The 20,117-nt window shown below is 37.1% G+C and overlaps 1 protein-coding gene across 10 annotated transcripts in view; it reads right to left on the bottom strand.

The window, feature by feature from the left end:
- Positions 1-20,117, bottom strand: part of SPAG9 (sperm associated antigen 9) — a 142,316-nt gene that overhangs the window by 41,011 nt on the left and 81,188 nt on the right. For all 10 annotated transcript variants that reach the window (XR_002824364.1, XR_002824365.1, XM_004377919.2 and 7 more), the window contains 3 exons: positions 9,226-9,433; positions 8,516-8,615; positions 3,933-4,054 (listed from right to left, as the gene is read on the bottom strand). Coding sequence is in view for 8 of the 10 variants with exons in the window: in XM_004377919.2 (XP_004377976.1) it covers positions 3,933-4,054; positions 8,516-8,615; positions 9,226-9,433 (430 nt within the window). In the remaining 2 variants the exon portion in view is untranslated. The remainder of the gene's footprint in view (positions 1-3,932; positions 4,055-8,515; positions 8,616-9,225; positions 9,434-20,117) is intronic.

Genomic DNA, 20,117 nt, shown 5'->3' with positions numbered 1-20,117 from the left:
CATTGTGCTATGTGCTCAAAATTCAACAGTGAGCAAGAAAAACATGGCTGTCTTGGCCACACTGAGCTTACAGTCTACCCAGGGAGATAGGGACATAAACAATTAGAATAAAGTGTGAAAAGTGGCATAATAGATAAATGTAGTTCCATAGGAATACATTTCAGGGACAACTAAACTTTATTTAGGGGATTCAAGGTAGAATTCCTGGAGGACATGCCATCTAAGCGAAGGCAAGAAAAATAAATGTATATTTAAGACAAGGAGCAAACAAGCCTCAGTGATTATAGGGGAAATAGAAGAGGTCTAGGATGGAGAAACGAGTGGCTGGTAAGGCCATGTATTCACTGAGACAGTGAACACTGGTGCGAGAGCAGCCTTGGGGGACAGAAAAATGATGAACTGAGTTTTAAGCATGTCAAGTATCCAGATTTTTTTTTAGTTGCTGTCGAGTCGATTCTGACACATGGTGACCTCATGTGTTGCAAAGGAGAACTGGACTCCACAGGGTTTTCAAGACTGTGAGCTTTTGGAAGCAAATTGCCAGGCCTTTCATCTGAGGGGCCCCTGGGTAGGTTTGAACTTTTGGTTAGCAGTTAAGCACTTAACTGTCTGTGCAACCCAGGGACTCCAAGTCAAGTGTAAAGTCCTACAAATCATCTTAGAAGTATCTAGTGGACAGTTTGGAAATAATAGCCTGGGGCTCTAGAAAAAGATCTGGGATAGAGATAAAAACTTGGGAGTAATCAGTCATGAAAGCCAAGAATCAATGAGAGCAAATAAGATTTCCCTAACAAAGAAGCAGATGTAGGACAGGAGGAATGGAATATAATTATCTAGAAGATAGGCAAAGGAAGAGAAGCCTGAAAGAAGACTAAAAGGAAACAGTCAAAAAGGTAAGAAAGGATGCAGGCAAGTCTGATATCACAGAAACTCAGCAAAGATAGTTTTAAAGACAAACGCTATTGAGAGGACATACGAAAAAAAAACTGAGAAGGAACCACTGGATATCACAAACAGAAGATGATAGCAAGAACAGTTTCTGGCAGCAGTGAGTGTGGGACAGCGTACCAGACTGCAGTGGGATGAGGAGCAAGTGGGACTAGGGAAATTCTGCCAATTAAAGTAGCCACACTTCCAAGAAGTCTGTTTTGCTCACTGATGTATTGCAAGCATCTCAAACAGTGCCTAGCACTTAACAGACACCTCATCAATCTTGTTACATAAAAGGGTGACTAGAAATGAAAAGAGAGTGAGTGACAGGGTAGAAGGTAGTAGAAGATACAAGGTGAGAGCAGGGCAGTAGTTCTATCTTTAAATGGAAAAGACCTGAACATGTTTAAATAATAATGGGAAGAAGTCAGTATATATATGGAAATTGAAAACAGAAGATAATCAAGAGAAATAAAAATTCAACGAGTATGTTGTATGAATGTGTGATTTCCAAGTTCTAGAACATGGCCATGGGGAGTGACTGATGAAAGTGAATGGAGCAAAGAGTCATTGAAAATAAGGAAGTTAAGGGATAGAGATAAGTCAAGAAAAAGGACAAACTTTCGGAGTTCTTTCAAATTATTAAAATCAGAAAAAAGTAATCTAAGTACTAAGTATATACACATAATGGTTTAAAGAAATTTAAATCCTACAACAAGAGTTTGATAATGCTATAGTAATAAGAAAAATGAATGAGTTATAGAAATGGGCTATGTACTTATTTATCAATCCCAGGTCAATTAAAGAACTTTGGGGAACGATTTTGTGTTTCACTATTTTCCATTTAGTAAATATTACCTTCATCTACTAACACTGAATTGTACAGAAGAGAAGTCAAGGAACAAATAAGTGCCTTGGAAAGTTCATTTACCATTTTTGACCAGAAAGTATTTGTGTCGATGTAAGTCACTAAAGGTAGTATATAAAAATCTTCTAATACAGAACATTCTAGAGATAAATATACCAATAGCTGCAAAATAGAAAGGCCAGTAGTTTATACTCTACTTCTTATCTTCAAAATGGAAAGGAAATCAGAATATGAGGATTCTTCTTTTAATCTATTATGTTCAATTTTTTGACTTAAAGGATGAAAACTTTCAGAAGATACTTGATTTAAAAGACCATAATTATTTCTAAGTACTATGTGGCTTCTTAACTCTTTCTAAGAAAAGAAGGTTTGGGGCCAACAGTCTCAAAAACTGTATTATTCAATACTGGATTATAAAGCAGTAGTGTATACAAATCACATTCTAAAAGTACTTCATTCTGTTGATTACAAAAGGACAGCAATGTGGGAATTTTGGGAGGAATGAATATTGATTTTAGTGGTGGTTACTCTATGCATTTGCCAAAATTCACCAAATTGTACACCAAAAAGTGAACTTTACTGTACGTAAATTTAAAAATAAATTTTTTTTAATTTAAATTCTTCTTTCTAACATCTGTCCCTCAATTTTGCTGGGTTTTTCTTCAGGAACTGAAAGTCTGGTTCTTAAATTAATCAAATCTTACAAGGAACTTTTCATGTATAGTTTGATGTTAAGTAGAATTAAAGGTGTAAATTTAAATGTAAAAATGGAGCGTTCCATAAGAATTAATCTTTTTTAGCCCTCCTTGAAAAATGCAGCTCGTTTAATTTCTTGCAATGTTTTACTTAGACTTTAATGGTGATAGTCCCTTTATGTCTAACTCTGAATAGTTATATTTACATACTTTCAATCTTTCTTACTAGAATGTGAGCTCTGCTTGGACAGAACTTATATTTCTTTCAAAAACAGTTCTCAGTGTCAAGGACATAATTGGTAATCAATAAATTTAACATAAATTAAAGCAAGCAATGCCACTCTATAGTCATAAGAACTGACAAACAGCCACTTTTGAGAACAGAGTAGTCTATATTAAAATTATGCTAATAGATACAAAATTTTTTGGAGACCAGTATATAAACGCCTATTCCAAAGATACAAGTTTTTACTTCTAAGGTTTTTGATTCTATGAAGTCTTAAAAGTAAACCAAAGAAAGGTGCACCAAAGCTAATTCACAAGAGTCAGAATCATGTAATTAATTAATGCTGAAAGGAACTTTAGAGATCCCCTAGAGCAGGAGTTGGTAAACTTTTTCTGTAAAGGGCCAGATAATGAATATTTTAGGCTTTGCAGGCCATTTGATGTATGGTGTAAACTATTCAACTATGCCAGACATCGAGAATAAGTGAAAAAATGGGCATGACTGTGTTCCAATAAAATTTTATTTACACAAATAGGTGGTGAGTTGGACTTGGCCCATGGACTGCAGTTTGCTGACCCCTGAAATAGAGTCCAGCTCCTTCAAAGAAACTAAGATCCAGAGAGATTATGCCATTTGGCAAAGGTCACCAGATAAATAGTGGAAGAGTCAAATGCAGTTTTCTTTTCAAATCACATGTTCTTCAACAACACAAATTTTAAAATGATTACATTTCCCAAGAGAGCTAAAACATAATACTCTGTGAAATCTCAGAAAAATCAAATGTTAAATTTCTTTTCTTATTTAATTAAGGTGAACAGTATTTACTGAAATTTGTTTAAACTAGGAATTATTCATAATTCATACGCCTAAACATACACACACACACACACACGTGCACACACACTTCCACATACATATCCCTGTGTTCCTTACGTATAACATTGTTCATGGAATACAGCAAGTTCAATAAATTGTATCACATGAATTTAAAATACAAATTTAAGTGCAATTCAATTTTAGGTGTATTGATATGTGAAGATGCTTTCACTTTTAACTTTCATGACCTGAAAGAATACCTTTCCAGTAATTACCTAAAGTGCAATAATCCTGTGCCACTGAGTAGGTTAGGGACATCTTAAATGAATTTTCAATTAAATCATTTTTTAAAACCTATTTTTAAACAGTTTGATAGTTCTTCAGATGAGTGTCATACCTAGTAAATCTGCTCCTTCATCCACATCTCCAATTAGGCCTGAGCCAGCTGAAGATAGTTCTTCAAAGAGAGATTCCGTATTGCGATCAAACGCTTTGTTCTCTATGCCTTTGGTAGGAGTGCTATATGACAAAAACAATAAAGCCAAATCAACAGATTACAAAGTTTTTTTGACACTGTAAAATGAATACCTAGGCTGAGCTACCTAGGGCTTTTTAACTGTAATTTACATTTAATATAAAATATAATTAAATAAGATTTCTCAAAGGATTCCTAAGAAATTCCCACTAAATTCCACAGAGATAACTGGTGAAGACAATACATATTGTTTTAGTTGTGAAAGCTCAGCAAACACAAATAAATGGCAGCTAGCAGAGGGCACTAGTCTGCTCTGTACCAGCCACCATCTAAGTGATTTCCACAGATTGCCTAATTCAATCCTCATAACTCTAGTAGTTGTGAGGATTAAATAAAACAATTTTATGTGAAGTAGATTAGTAGTGCTGTTATTATCCCAATTTTACAGATGAGGAAACTAAAAAGGTTAAGAATTTGCTGAGATCATACAGCAAATGAGTGGAAAGGGCAGGATTCAAACCCAGAAGTTTGGCTTCAGAATTCATGTTACATGTTGTCTGGGGTGCGAAATGGCACAGCCTTTTCTTTTTAGGGCAATTTGACAGTATCTATTAAAATTTTAAATGCAAATACCCATTGATGCAAGCATTCCATATCAAAAATATGTCCTAAAAAAACCCAATCACAAAAAAAAAAAAAATTATGTATGTAAAAGGATGGTCAGAGCAGCATTTTTATAATAGCAAAGCTTAGTGGTTATTAACAACCTAGGTGGTTATTAATCCCCACAAACCAAACTCACTGCCGTCAAGTTGATTCCAACTCATAGCAACCCTGTAGGACAGAGCAGAAGTGCCCCCATAGGGTTTCCAAGGCTGTAATCCTTAAGGAAGCAGTCTGCCACATCTTTCTCCCAAGGAGCAGCTGGTGAGTTCAAACTGCCAATCTTTTGGTTAGCAGCCAAGTGCTTAACCACTGTGCCACCAGGGCTCCTTGAAGTGGTTATTAATAGGGGACAAATTAAATAACTTATGGATATACATATAAAATTACAGTTTTTAACTTTATAGTTAAAAACAATAGGGTTTTATAAATGAGAGAAATCCATCATAAAAATGTTTTTTTAAAAAGCAAGTTGCAAAGCAGTATACATAGTATGAGCCCTTTTTTGCAGGAGCAGGAAGGGGGATGGGGAAAGTGTGTATATCTGTGCATTAATGTTATGTTAACAGAGAAAAGTCTGCACAGGATTTCCAGTTAAATATGGTAGAGTGAACACGGTCAATTATCACCCCATAACTCAGAAACTCAGCTAAAATGATAGTAAAGGAATTAAAAAGGTATATGCCCACAAGATGTGAACAAAATTCTGTAAGATGGAAAACAGATGGGCAAGTAGGAGAACCTGATTTAACAGATTAGAGACAGCTGAAATCCAAACCTCTGGAGTAGGCAACGAAGTAAATATGCTGCCAGAACCCCTGAAAGGGCCAAAACTCAAAGGTACCAGGAAATCTCCAAAGATGAGCATACAGAGGGGCACAAAAAACAGAAGGATGAGTCAAAAAAATTGTATAAGAAGCAGTACTAGAGTTTCTGTTTGGGGTGATGAAAAAGTTTTGGAAATAAATACCGGTGATGGCTGCACAACATTGTGAATGTAATTAATGCCACTGAACTGTACGCTTAAAAATGGTTAAAATGGCAAATTTTATGTTATGTATATTTTGCCACAATACACAAATTTAAAAAGGCAGTACAAGACCTAGAGCCAACACTCTGGGATGGTGAGAACTCCATTTTTCTGTCACAGCTCCCTGACCAATGGTAGCTACCTTAAACGTTACAGGCAACAGTCTGCAGAATCGGTGTTATTTACTTAAATCTAAGCAAAACAGCCACAGAGCACCAGACATTTAAAGAAGCCTCTTTTATAAAAGAGCCCAAAACAAATGGAGTCCAGGAGAGGCACTCAGAGCAAAAGGAAATAATGCTGGCAGCAAAGAAAACTACAAAAAAAACCCAAAACTATTTTTCTCTGAATAAATGTTGCATCTATAAAAGAATAATACGATGTTATAAAAAGTAGCCATCCAAGAAAAAGAAGACACTTCTATAAAAACAAAACAATGAGGCTGAAAGAAAAAGTTGAAGAAATCAGCCAGAAAACAGAACAAAAATAGAAGAAATGGAAAACAGGGAATAAAAAATTGAGGATCAGACCAAAATGTTCAACATCAAGTTGCTAAGAGGTGTTCCAGAAAGAGGAAGAAACAAAAATGAGACAAAATAGAGAAATTTTCTCAGAACTGAGAGGTATGAATTTCCAGTTGAAAGGACTTATTACATATAAGAAGACACAATGAATAAAAGACCTTTAAGCCAAACATATCATCATGAATTAAGAAGAAAAAAAGACAAAAGGCAGGTATAAAGCAAAGATCCTAAAAGCTTCCTGAGAGAATATACCAAGAGGCAAGAACCCAAATGGCAACACACTGATCTCAACATGATAATGGAGCAATGGCTTCAAAATTCTGAGAGAAAACATTCTCCAACCTAGAATTCTATATGTAGCCTAACTATCAATCATGTCTTCAAATGACATTTGTCACAGTCAAGTTCTCAAAAAATTTACTTCCCATGCATCCTTTGCCCAGAAAACTAGTGAAGAATATGTTCTGTCAAAACAAAAGCAGAAATCAAGAAATAGGGTGACATGGGATCCAGGAAACAGGATTCAACAGAGGAGAGAGGTGAAGGGAATTCCCAGGATGATAATGAGGGCAAGGAAACCCTGGTGGCATAGTGGTTAAGAGTTAGGCTGCTAACCAAAAAGGTCGGCAGTTCAAATCCATCAGGCCCTCCTTTGAAACCCTATGGGGCAGTTCTACTCTGTCCTATAGGGTCGCTGTGAGTCAGAATCAACTCAACACCAACAGGTTTGGTTAATGAGGGCAAATCCCAAGATCAAATGTGACAACAGTCTAGATTGGAGAATGGGAATAGAAGGCCCCAGGAGAGAGAGCTCTAGGAAATGGATAGGTTTTGTGTTTGGTCATACTTAGAGAGTATCTGTCATTGAATTACTAATAAGTACACAGAAACTTAAGCAAAAGAAACAAGACAAAAACAAACAAAAGCTCCAAGTATTTATTAATTCTAGTAAAATAAAAAGGAAGGTAAATGTAATCACAGTATATTCTGTGGTTAATCTGTGATTAATGTTTGTACAGTCATAATGATATAAACAATGAATACGAATTTAATACTAAGTTAAGCAAAAATTGAGATACAACGATATTCTGAGGAAGAAAGGCAGGATGGTGATTTAAGCAGTTATATCCTCATCGTCTTCCACTGTAGAAAATTAACAACAGCTAATGTCGCAGCCTTTCTCAACCACTGTTCCTCATCTGATCACAGGACACAAAAAATGAATTGAGTGATTAGCTTTTCAATTCTCCCAAGAAAGTAGATAGCTAGTACAATAGCACAGGAGGTCAGCTAATTCATTACATACAAGCAATGCCTTAAGGCATTAGGACTTAATTTTCTCACAGAACCCCAGCTAAGAAAGACAAGGGACAGTAATTATTTAGAAAGCTGATGATAAATAGCAGAAAAGAGAGAGCTAAGAAGTGATAGAGGTTGCCTCTTCAGGGTGAGAATGAGGGGTAGACAGGAGCAAGGAACTTGCTTTTCATATTTTTTGTATTAAGGCTGTCGTTAAGATTAAACTATATAAAACAATGATAACAATAATAATAACTAACTTTTATTGAACTTTGCCAATAATCTAACATATATTCATTCATTTAATCTTCACAGCCACCCTGATGTATTATCATAATGAAGAAACTTCCCTAAGATTAAAATCCAAGTCAGGATTTGGACCCACACAGTGCATCTCTAGAGCCCACACTTTTACACCATCACACAGTGAACAATGTCTAGCAGTGATCAATAAATGGCATGTATTCTTATGGTCATTACTAATTAATTAATAGATAAAATTTATAGAAGAAATTAAAAGACAAGTAGTGAGTCTGTTTGACTTTCTTGAACATCAAAATATTTCCGATAACCCTGACTGAGGTGATAGACAACCATTTTCTTCCCACCATTAAACAAGTTTTCCACAGAAGATGATACTAAAATGAGACTAATTTCTTCTAACAATGAGATCATTACATTTCTAAAAGAAGTACATTCTCTTCTTCCTGATGTTCAAATAGTACTTCCCTCACTTCTGCTTCTTTTGTTTCCTCAAGTTCAGAAAGTATGGGAAAGCTCTTGGCTATTTTTTTCCCCTGTTCTTCCATTCAGTCCTGATCCCTGATGCTGCAAATGGCTAACATTTCATAGAAAGAATAGAAACTGGAATATATTAACAGCATTTCTTCAGTTGAATCCATTTTGTCTGGTCAGAAACCAGAAAAGAGGGTGCTATGGGAGTAGGAGAAAGGAAAGATACGATGTCTTCATCTGACATTTGTTGGTACCTTGAGCCTTTATATCCACTGAGATCTTTGTCCATATCCAACTCAGGAGTAGATTCAATGATTGCTTGAACTTCGGACTTCTCCTCATTTTCAGCAGAGCCTTAGGAAAGAACCAGATGATATAAACAATGCATATATCACATAGTGAGTGCCTCTAATACGAAAATCCTGTTGCTTCTGTGGTTGTAAATACATCATTTGATAATGAAAAAATTTTAAAGAATAAGTTCTAGGAAACACGGGGTTAGATAATATGTCCTATATTCAGTTACGAGTCAATGTTGGAAACTACGAAGTAACTAAAGAAAGTTTTCATTCATGCTCCTTAGGACGCACAGTGCCATGTGTCCTAGCCAGAACTCCCTGTTTTCATTCTACTTAAGGGGTGGAATATATGACAAAGACTAATGCCCTAAGGCAGGGGAGACAAAGGGATTGTCTTCCTGCCTTTCAGGCTCTCCAACCTCCTCCGCTCAATACTTTTTTCTCTGAAACTTTATTTAATCATCTTTTTTTTTTTCTTTTCTTTTAATGATTCTGTATTCAGAAAATTCTATGAATTTTAAGCTTATTTACAATCGAGTAGAATGAATTATCTACCCATTTTGTAAATCAGGCAACACTCCCAAAAAAATATCTCCTCATGCCCACATCATGTGGGTTAAGTGAATATTTACTCTGCCAGTAAATAAAGAACTAGGGTCACTTACCAGTTGATGCATTTCTAGTTTCTTGGGCTACTTGTACTTCAATATGTTTGCTTATCTCAGACTTATCTGATGTGTCTGTAGCCTTCACAAATCCTTCACTATCCTCTTTTAAGGGAGTATCAGTAGGAATTGTTGCCACATCTGAAGCAGCTGTTGATGCTGGAGTGGTAGCTTTAGATCCTCCTTGGCTAACATCAGAAAGCTCATCCTACAAAAAAAAAATAATTAAGAAGAGATTTTTAAATGAGTAATTTATTCTAAACCTCTTTACAAATGGGTTAAGAAATAAACTTGCCCTAAGTTAGTTCTATTAATAAATAAATAAACCAGGTAATAAAGAGCTACTAATTACCAAAGGAAACCAGTAAATAATCCCTGCAGACTATTTTCAAATAAATAGAAGTAGCTATTTAAGTAAATCATATTTTTCCAGGCATACATGAGATTCCTCTGAACATAAAATACTGAAAAACTAGAATGGAGGTATCAGCAATAAAATTAGATATTAATGTCAACATCAAAGTTTTAATGGCAGTTATAATATTGTGCAATCATTTGACAATAAAGGCAGACTTTAGAACACTTAGATCATGTACTACTATCCAACAGCTGCTGTAAAACTGCAGTGGACTAGTCGGAGTCTTAATCTCAGGATAAAAGTTTGTCAACTGTGGTCCTAAAACATCCTGCATCCAAATCATTTGAAGTGCTTGTTGGAAATGCAGATTTTAAATTCAAACCCATACATAATGCACCAAACTTTGGGCAGTGGAATCAAGTAATCTGCACTGTAACAAGCTCCTCAGGGAACTCATTAAAATCTGATAACTACTATTGTAGGGTCTACAGATAGGCAAAACTTTCTTTGTCTTTGTCTTGATACATACTCTAATAAATAAAAGTGGTACTATTTCGGTTAATTTATCAGCCTAGTTAACTCATATTTGTATTATCATATACATGAATTCCCACTCTTTAAAGGTTTAGAATATAAAACACATCTAAAAGTTAATATGAAATAAACAGTCCAGGTTTCTGATGAACAGTATTAACGAACAGCCCTTAAACCCATCAAGACTATAGATCTAGAAAGTCCCAGAAACCATCCAGCTCCTCTACACCTACTACAAATATCTTGAAAGCTATCTGAAAAGTAATCTTGAGGTCCATCTTGTACTTGCCATTTACCTTTCAAATAAAAGTCAAGTAGAGAAAGAATTTCCTCTTCCTCTTTATCACAACACGCCATCCCCCCAAAAAAGTTATTTTCACTTTTGAAAAAAATTACTTAGGTATTCCCAACAAAAATTCACAATATAACAGTGTCAAATGCCTACATACCCGAATTGGGAGTATGAAATATAACCAGGAGAAGGCTCAATCTAAAACAGGAAAAGGACTGTGACATGTCAGGGAACCCTAGGTTTAGGGCTAAAAGGAAGAGGTAAATTAGAGTCTACTTAGAAGAAAATGATAAATGTCTTAAATTTGTCCTAGGCTACTGTAAAAATGGTGTGGCAGCAGGGGTGTCTGACCTCCTCATCTAACTTCAGGAGGCAAAGAGAGAATCATTATCAACATCAACCGCCCAAGGCTGATTCCTATGAGGTGAAGGACAGACGTGCCTCCCTCCTTCTAACCTTTTTACCAATTCTGACACCAACCATCCCTCCCACAGCACTCTCTACTTCTCTGCTAGGTTCAATAATTTGCTGCAATGGCCACACAGAACCCATAACCATACTCAGTTATGGGGTTTATCAGGGAAGTAACAGGTTACAGTTCAGGTTCAGGAATGCTCAGGATACAGTTGTTAGATCAGGAAAGCCTCTTCTCAGCCGTGCCCACAGGCAGGCCTTTTTCCGGCCCACGGATCCTCAGCTCAGCCCCTGCCCTGCTCAGGCCAAGTGTTACAAAGGTCTTTTAGCTCTGCCAATAAGTACCCGGAGGCACACCACTCTGCCAGCAAGCCTTGGCCTGAAGGCACTCTGCTCTAGCTCTATTGGTCCACAAACCTAGCTCCACCAAGTGCTTGGAGGCACCCTACTCTTCCAGCAAGCCTCTTGCCCGAAGGTGCTCATCTTTCTTGCTCCATGGGCTGGGAAGCTCACTGCACTGGCTCTTACTGATCTCCCAGTTCTGCTGTCTCTGCTTCTCACTATCTCTAGTGTTACATCTCTCTCTCTCTCTGTCTCCTTGGTCTAGGAGGTTCTCAGCACAGGCATCCCGGGTCCAAAGGATGTGCTCCACTCCCAGCTCTTCTTTCTTGATGGTCAAGAGGTCCCCTCTCTGTTCTTGAATTGGCTCTCTTTTAAGCCTAGTGGGATGGCAAAACTGACCAATCCCCTTGTTAGGGTTCCAAACATCTTATTTGCATGGTCCCGTCCCCACAAGGGTGCCATGTACCTTATTTACATTATTAGCAAGCTACTCAATCCCCTTGGTGGGCCACAGCACCTCATTTGCATAGTCCTATCTAGTCATTTGGTGGGAGTTACAAAGACTATGGCTAGAAGGGCCATACTAAGTAATTCAAAGCTATCCAAATAACTGGAGACTTATTTATCTGTAACTCACTTCCCTGTTATGTTTTTACCACATAAAAATATTTTATACTGTTTAAAATAGTTCACTGTGTGGGCTGTACTTCTGACAACTGGATCCCAAGGATACAACGTGAGAGCTGAAGAGAGAAAAGTTCTGAAGTTTAAAGGGGATGTTTCTCCTTAGTCTCCCAGGCAATGGTGACATAAAGTTCCTAAGATTAGTAGATAAGAAGTCCTTGCTACAGCATTTGACCAGAGGCACAATATCCTTACAACGTATCTCCCACAGAGGAAATTACAAAATTCAGTCACTAACAATGCCTCCGATTGAAGATAAAATGAAGAAAAAGAAACCTAAATATCAACCTCTTAAAAGTGAAAATACTTTACTTTGGCCAACAATAATCTGATAATGCATAAAACAAGGGAAAATTCTTACTAGAATCTAAATGAAATTGGAAGCATTTATCTGAATTATCCAATTTAAAGTTCCAGGGGAGCTGCATGCTATTATTTCACATTCAATCTGTGGCTACTTAAGACCTACAATTCCTATTTTATATTATAGACATTACACGTCACCTGCCAGGTTGTGCTATGTTGACTAACAGACTTGATTGTAAATGCTGCTTTATTTCTCTGAAGACCTATCTATTCCTATTGTCTAATATTATTAAGATATCTTCTTCAAAAACATGTATAGGAGCTAAACATGGAGACTCAGTTGTTGTCAAGTCTCCTTTGCTGACAAATTTATTTATTTTATAATTCCCCTTAGAGTCTTTAAGGAACACTGTAGGCTGTGCATGTCACTAGAGAATGTCCACAAAAAGCAGGGGCCTGATTTGGAATTGCAGTGCTATCTATAGTTATAAAGGAATGGCACTCCCATGCATGCATTGAGCTGTGCATTGAGAAAATAGGTGCCTTACTTTTAGCTTCACTTGGGATATCATGAATGAAAACAATCTGCTCTTTGTGCTATTTTCCTACTGGCTTTAGATATCAGGCTTAGATACCAGGTTTTAGATTTCTCTCCAGAGAGATTAAGTCTGGATGATTCGTTTCAAATCTATAAGCCTTTCAAAATATTTTCAGTTGTTCCATTCATCAGATGCATCATGTGCTCAGTGCTGTACAGAATAAATATGCCATGTGTTATCCGGCATTGACCCATAGTTATTTATTTTTTAATAGACTACTAATTATGTTCACAACTATACAAAATAAATTATCTCATTATAGACAACTCAGAAATGTTCCAATATACTGTTTTCCTAAGTAGACTGATTTCATTTGTGTCATGGACTGAACTGTGTCCCCCCGAAAAAAAGATATGTTGAAGTCCTAATCCCTATACCTATGAATGTGACCCTCTTTGGAAATAGCGTCTTTGAAGATGTTATCAGTTAGGTTAACATGAGGTCATACTAGAGTAGGGTCAGTCCTAATCCTATATGACTGGTGTCCTTATAAAAGAGAAGATACACAGACTCAGGGAGACAGTGGAAGGATGCTATGTGATGCTGTAGCTGCAATCCAAGGAATGCCTGATGCTACCAGAAGCTAAAAGAGAAGCATGGAACAGATTCTCCCTCAAAGCCTCAGAGGAATCAACACAGCTGACACCCTGATCTCAAGACCTCCAGCCTCCAGAACAGATAGTAAGTTTCTGTTCTTATAAGCCACCCAGTTGGTGGTATTTGCATCCCTAAGAAACTAATACAATCTGAAATAAGCTAAATAAAGGGGTAAGCAACTCCGATACATGGATTTGTCTTTCAGAGTCAAAGATTTTAAGTCTAATAAAAGTAAAATTACAAACAGATCCACCATTACCATATATTGTAATTTTTATTGTTTACATTTCTTTCTCCCCAACTAAAAGTGCCTAAAACAAAGAACAGTCGTCCTTTGGTTGCTGGGGATTGTTTCAGGACACCCCTCCCTGTGGATATCGAAATTCGCAGATGCTCAAGTCCCTTATATAGAATGGCATAGCATTTGCATATAACCTACACACAACCTCCCATATACTTCTAATACCTAATACAATGTAAATGCTATGTAAATAGTTGCTATACAGTACTGTACTGTTTAGGAAATAATGACATGACAAGAGGCTAACGATGCTCAAACAGCGAGTGCTAAGAGCGACTGAGGATCAGTGAAATGGTGGGAGGCTACAACAGGGTATGCTTACACATCATTGCATTCGCATGGATTCAGCGTAGCGCTCGGTGCATGGCAAATTCAAGTTTTGCTTTTTGGAACTTTCTTTCCCCCCGCCCCGAATATTTTTGATCCATGTTGGTTGAATCCCCGGATGCAGAATCTGCGGACACAGAGGGCCAACTGTATACGAATTGTCTTACTTACAGCTGGACAGATGGAATTAGGCTGAATTTTTGCAGGATTTATTTATACTTTCTCTTTTTTATTTCAAAATGCTTACTTTGGGGAAAAAATAAATTATAGGTTATAGTAAAGACCTGATAACCACTGTAGAGGAAATAATTATAAGTATTACAGTGAATAACATACATAGTCTTCCAAACTGAGTATTTGATATCTTAAGAATAACAGCTGGAGAAATAACCAATAGTTAATCACTTTCGTTTACTTTTTTCAAATTGTTTTGAAATAACATTCTTACCTCCTGTTCGAGAACCTCTAGAGGTACTATTGCTGACTTGGGAAGAGGCAAGGATTATAAAAGAGAAAAACAAAATAAAACAAGTATTTACTAGGTGATCACATATTTGTATAACAAACGGAATACAAACTGTAATGTATGAACCAAATTATATTACAAATGAACAGCATAAGGACATTGAAGGGTGGGGAAAGAAAGGAACTAACCTAACTTTGGAAAACAGTATTTCGACTGGATACTGTAAGGATAAAGACTATAAGGACTGTATACTGTACTCTAGTAAATTTGTTTCTCACAGGAGTATGGGTTAGCAATTCAGAAACTCCTTTAAGTATATACTAAGGTTGAAGAAATAACTAAGCACATGGTAGATAATGAGGGTGAAGATTAGAATGAACCTCATGGTATTGGATTGGAGTTGGAAGTATCATATATACACATACACAGATATATATGTATATATATATAACAAAAACAAAACCATGAGTTCATATGGATACTTTCAGAGATAGATATAGAAATAATCACAGATGTGCATTCCATGGGTTAGTATACATACTTACACTGCCTAACTCTGTCCTCGGAGAGGACCTAGAAGCAATCCCATCCCAAGCAATAAGTACACCTAGTGCTCAGATCGTGGTTTGTAAATACCACTCTTTAATACAAGGAACCAGGGCTCTTGGGAAGTGGTTGATTACAGGACTGGGGCAAGGAAAATAAAAGCGCGTGGAGCATCTTATAGGGCCGGTTAAGCAAGAAAGTACTCAAAAAAGGAAGGAGGTATGTCAAAAGTGCACAGGAGCCAACCTGAAAGAGCTCCCAATGAGTAAAAAAAAAAAAAGGATCATATTGGATAACCCATAGAGTAAAATAAATACCCATGAGTCCAAACAGAAAGAAAAGAAGGAAGGGAGGAAGAGAGGGCAGAATGCAGGAGGGAGGGAGGGGGAGGGGACGGAAGAGTTCTCCCTACAGAAGAATTCCAATTAATAAAGGATAAAGAAAACAGAAAATAACCATTAAAACACCACAGTGATAACTGTAGGCAAGAATCACTAAAAGATACTAAAATCAGCGAGTGAAAGCTTAAAGAGAAACAATATTTTCATAGTTTCAAAGATATTTATTAATTACAAAGGGAAAAACAGTTCATTTTACAGTGAGGAAATCCGACACACACCAGTTTAAGCAAGTGATAAAGGTCAATATTACCACTAATAAGACATATCAACATCTACCCCGACACGATACACTAAGAAAGGTGCTTCACCTTGAGCATTGTGCTCCTTTAAGATCTATTTATATGGGATCACACTGACAACAGCAACTCAAAACATCAAATAGAAAACTTAGGGGGCAGTGAGTTTACGTTAATGGAGGATGAACAATTTGGAAAAGGAGGGTAATAATCGGTGCACAACTCAAAGAAATGTAATCAATGTCACTGAATTGCACATGTAGAAACTGCTGAATTGGTGTGTATGCTCTGTTGTATATATTCTCAACAATAAAAAATATTAAAAAAAAAAAAAGCACATCACTTCTATGGTGTTCTTGCCAAAAACATATAACCTCAATCTAATTATGATAAATCATCAGACAAATCAAACTGAAGGGCATTCTACAAAAGAACTGACAAGTATTGTTCAAAAGTCTCGAAGTTATGAAAAAGACAAGGAAAGACTGAGGGACTGCCATATGTAAGAAGAGACTGAGGAAACAACTAAATGCAATGCGGGATCCTGGAACAGAAAAAGGACATTAGTGGAAAAACTGGTGAGATACAAATAGTATTGTGCCAATGTTAATATCTTAGTTTTCATAATTGTAGTATGATTATTAAGATGTTAACACTGGGGAAGCTGGGAGAAGGGTATATGGAAACTCCACTAATTTTGCAACTTTTCTGTAAGTCTAAAATTATTTCAAAATAAAAAGTATAAAAAGAACTGCGTTAGGGCTTTAAATATTTTAAATTTTAAAACTACACATGTATTTTATAATAGGGATATTTAATCACAGACAATATAAGAATAAGCTTCAACTACTATAGAGATTCAAGCTTGGGAAAACTAAAGAAATAAGAACAATTTCAGAACTTAACCACATTGGAGGAGGATGGAAAATTCTTCTACACAAGAATGCTGGCTCTGTTCAGACATTTCCCGTTCTGTATGCTAGGCACATCCCCTGAAGAAAGCAGCACACAGTGACCACCGGCTTTATGTACCAAACCCTGGAAACGAGAGCTTCTCGCAGCAGCTCTGCTCAAGTATCTCATGTCATAGGGTTTTAAAATAACTTTAAATTTTTTGCAAGTAGGTACCAATTCAATTGTTTTTTAGTCAGTTAAAACTGTTTTTCTCAGATCTAAAAGTCACATTCCATTAACAATCAACAACTCAGGATACCTTCTGAAGAAAAAAAATACTTTTTTGGAGTATACGTACATATGCCCATATACAGTAAAACCTGTGAAAGTTGGAACCTGTGTAAGGCAGAAACCTGTCAGAGAAGGAAAACTCAAATATTTTCCACTAAAACGAGTGACAGAAAGTGATAAGACTGCACCCTTGTCAAAGGCAGAAAACTTGCAAGATCTGACAAAATGAGGTAGTCCTGTCGAATTCAGGCTCTCCCAGGTTTCACTGTCTGAAGGCAGATGCATATGCATGCATAGGTGTATATACATACACACGTGTATGTGTGAAACTGGACAGAATCTGAGAAAGCACTGCCAAATTGAGCTCTTATTTTATAGACATATCAGCCAAAGCCTAGAAAACACATAAAAAGTATATGGATGGGGTATTTAAAAAGTCTGTAAAACAACATCTCTCTTTCTTTTGATATTTGGGCACAAGGGTGGTATATCTGAACTCTAAACTTGTAAAGCTATAAAGAACTTATAGAACATTGCTGGTGACAGTACAAATTGCCACAATCCCTTTGGCAGGCAATTTGGCAATATCTATCAAAATCTTAAATACACGCTTTGATTCAGCAATACTACTTATGGGAATTATAAATACATGTACAAAATTATTCAATGCAGTATTGTTTGTAATAGCAAAAGACTAGGAAAAATCAAAGTATCTCATCAATAAAGAAGATTTTAATTGCCTCTAATTCAGCTTATACCTTTTCTCTCCTCCAACTTTCTTGAGTAGGCTACATTTGCTATTTCTCCCTTTCACAATTCACATTCACTCCTGTTATTGGCCCTGTGACTCAGTCTCACATCTACACCTACAGACTCAGTCTTTATGCTACTTGATTTCTCTGTAAAGCAGACCCTGCTGACAGCTCCTTCTATTCTAAAGCTCTCTTGTACCTTGACATCCAGGGCTGCAGTCTCTTATGGTTCTCTATGCTTTGCCGCTCCTCCTCCCCCATACCCCAACCCTCATCAATATCCTCCTCTCCCTGTGCCTACTCTATCTTCCCATTCCAGGCCGCTCCCCCACATAGATGCTACCTCCTCCTTGCTCAAGCTCTGACATACTATCCTGCTGACTCTCTTTGGGAAAGCCCTCATCATCCTGTTCAGGATCTGACACCTCCAAGTCGGCTACCCCTCTACAGGAATGTCCTTCACGCTGCTTGGGCTATGACTCCACACATGGATGCCCACCTAACCTTGCTCAGGCAATGACACCCCATTCTGGGTGCTCCCTCCTCGACACCCTGCCCATGGATCGCTGCTTTGCTCTGCCCCACCTAGTAGCTTTAAGACTGAATTGTGCAGAAACGAAAGAGGAAGGACAATAAAGCAATACTACAGGATCTTAATAACTATAGCTTTATAATAAGTTGTGATATCTGGTAGGACAATTTCTTCTTGTTCTATAGTTCTTCTTCAGGACTGTCTTGACTACTCTTGGTCTTCTGTTCTTCATCAATTCCTTCTTTATTTGCAGCTTGCTCTTGAATATAATTATAATCTTTGCCTAGCCTTTGCACTTTTATAAAATATTTTTGAGCAGAACAGCTTTTGTCACTTAATATAAGGGGTTTTCTCTTTATCACTTTCACTAGAAGTTCCCAGTAAGAAATTTCTGTTAATGATGCAATATAGAACTCCCTCTGTTTCTGCCTTGAACGGGTCTCTAAACTAGATTTCAGAACCATCAGAGGCTTCATGTAAGCTGTGACATTTGGACTGGATTAGACTTTGAAAGAGGGACTTTCTATTGGTGGTACTCTCAGCAGGGGAAAAATAAATACATGGCAAAACTACAAAGAAAAACAATTGGATGGAGAGGTCTGGAGCTCAGAGAAAGGGTCAGAGTTGTAGATTCAAATTTGTGAGATGCAGGTGTGTAGCTGGCATTTACAGCCATGGGACTTGATCTATCTACCTGATTAAGTAGAGAGGAGGGCTGCAGTTTAAGTGCTGGGATACTCCAACATGAAATTAATCAACTTTAGAGGTCAAAAAGTAGAAGTGAGCCAGGTATGGAGAAGGAGCAGTGAAGAAAACCAATGAGAGAAAGAGCAGTGTCCTGGAAGCAAGCAAAGAAAGCATTTCAAAAAGCTGGTAAATGGCAGGATAAGAATCAGAATTTTTCATAAGATGTGGAAAGATGGATGTTGTTGACAACATTGACAAAAGATGTGTCAGTGCAATGTGTAGTATCGAAAGTCGGAGAGGAGTGAGATGAAAAAAAGGAGGACTGTTCCTTGCTGATGCCACAATTCGTCCCCACCTCAGTCTTTACAGTTGCTGCCTCATCTGCCTAAAACACTATTCCTGCATACCTTTCCATGCACCTGAACATCCTTTATGTCATGGTACAAGTCACTTCCTTCAAGAAGCCTTCCCTCACCATGCTAACTAAAATAATCACCCTTAATTACTCTCTAGCCCCTTATCTTGCTTTCTTTTCTTCACAGTGCTTATCAATACTTGAACTTCTTTTGTTTAATTTGTTTGCTTGTTTGTCAGTCTTCCCCACAAGACTGTAATAAATTAATGAATAACATGTACAAATACTTCTTTTTAAGGATAACTTGCACATTTTTTTAAGATGCATCACTCTTGGCAGATTTTCCACTACATGAAGTTAATTCAATGGATTATTTATAACCTCATTGACTACAGATCTCTCACAGTGAGAAATCTGCAATATAGCAACAAAGAAGGTACATAACTTTATAACCCTTTCATGAGTAATGGGATACATACACTTGGCCACCTACGTTTTCCACCTCAAGTTTCCTGGGAAGTGACTTTCCCACTTTTAGCGCATGCTGTCACCAGTCAGGGAACTGTATAGCTGTTTGAAATGTAAGAAATGGGAGTGTGCCACAGATTACTGTTTTTACAGAGTACTGTACGAGGTGTTAAGGAGCCTTGGTGGCACAGTGGTTAAAGCAATTAACTGCTAACTGAAAGGTCAGCAGTTTGAAACCACCAGCTGCTCCGCATGTGAAAGATGTAGCAGTCAGCTTCCGTAGAGATTTACAGCCTTGGAAACCCTATGAGGCTGTTGTGAGTTGGAATCAATTTGATGACAGTGGGTTTGGGTATGAGGTGTTACATCTTAGCGGTGTGATTTGTGTAAAACTTTTGTCTCTTTTGGCTTTTGTACAGCAAGTTAAGCCCTGTAAGTGTATTTCCAGGCTCCTGTGTGTTATTTGGAAGTTGTGTTTCTCATAATGATTTCATGTTCGAATGAACACAT

This window comes from Trichechus manatus, unplaced genomic scaffold (genome assembly GCF_000243295.1).
Source record: "Trichechus manatus latirostris isolate Lorelei unplaced genomic scaffold, TriManLat1.0 scaffold00054, whole genome shotgun sequence".
Classification (NCBI taxonomy): domain Eukaryota; kingdom Metazoa; phylum Chordata; class Mammalia; order Sirenia; family Trichechidae; genus Trichechus; species Trichechus manatus.
The sequence above is the reverse complement of the archived record's forward strand: the minus strand, read 5'-3'. Positions and strand labels throughout refer to the sequence as shown.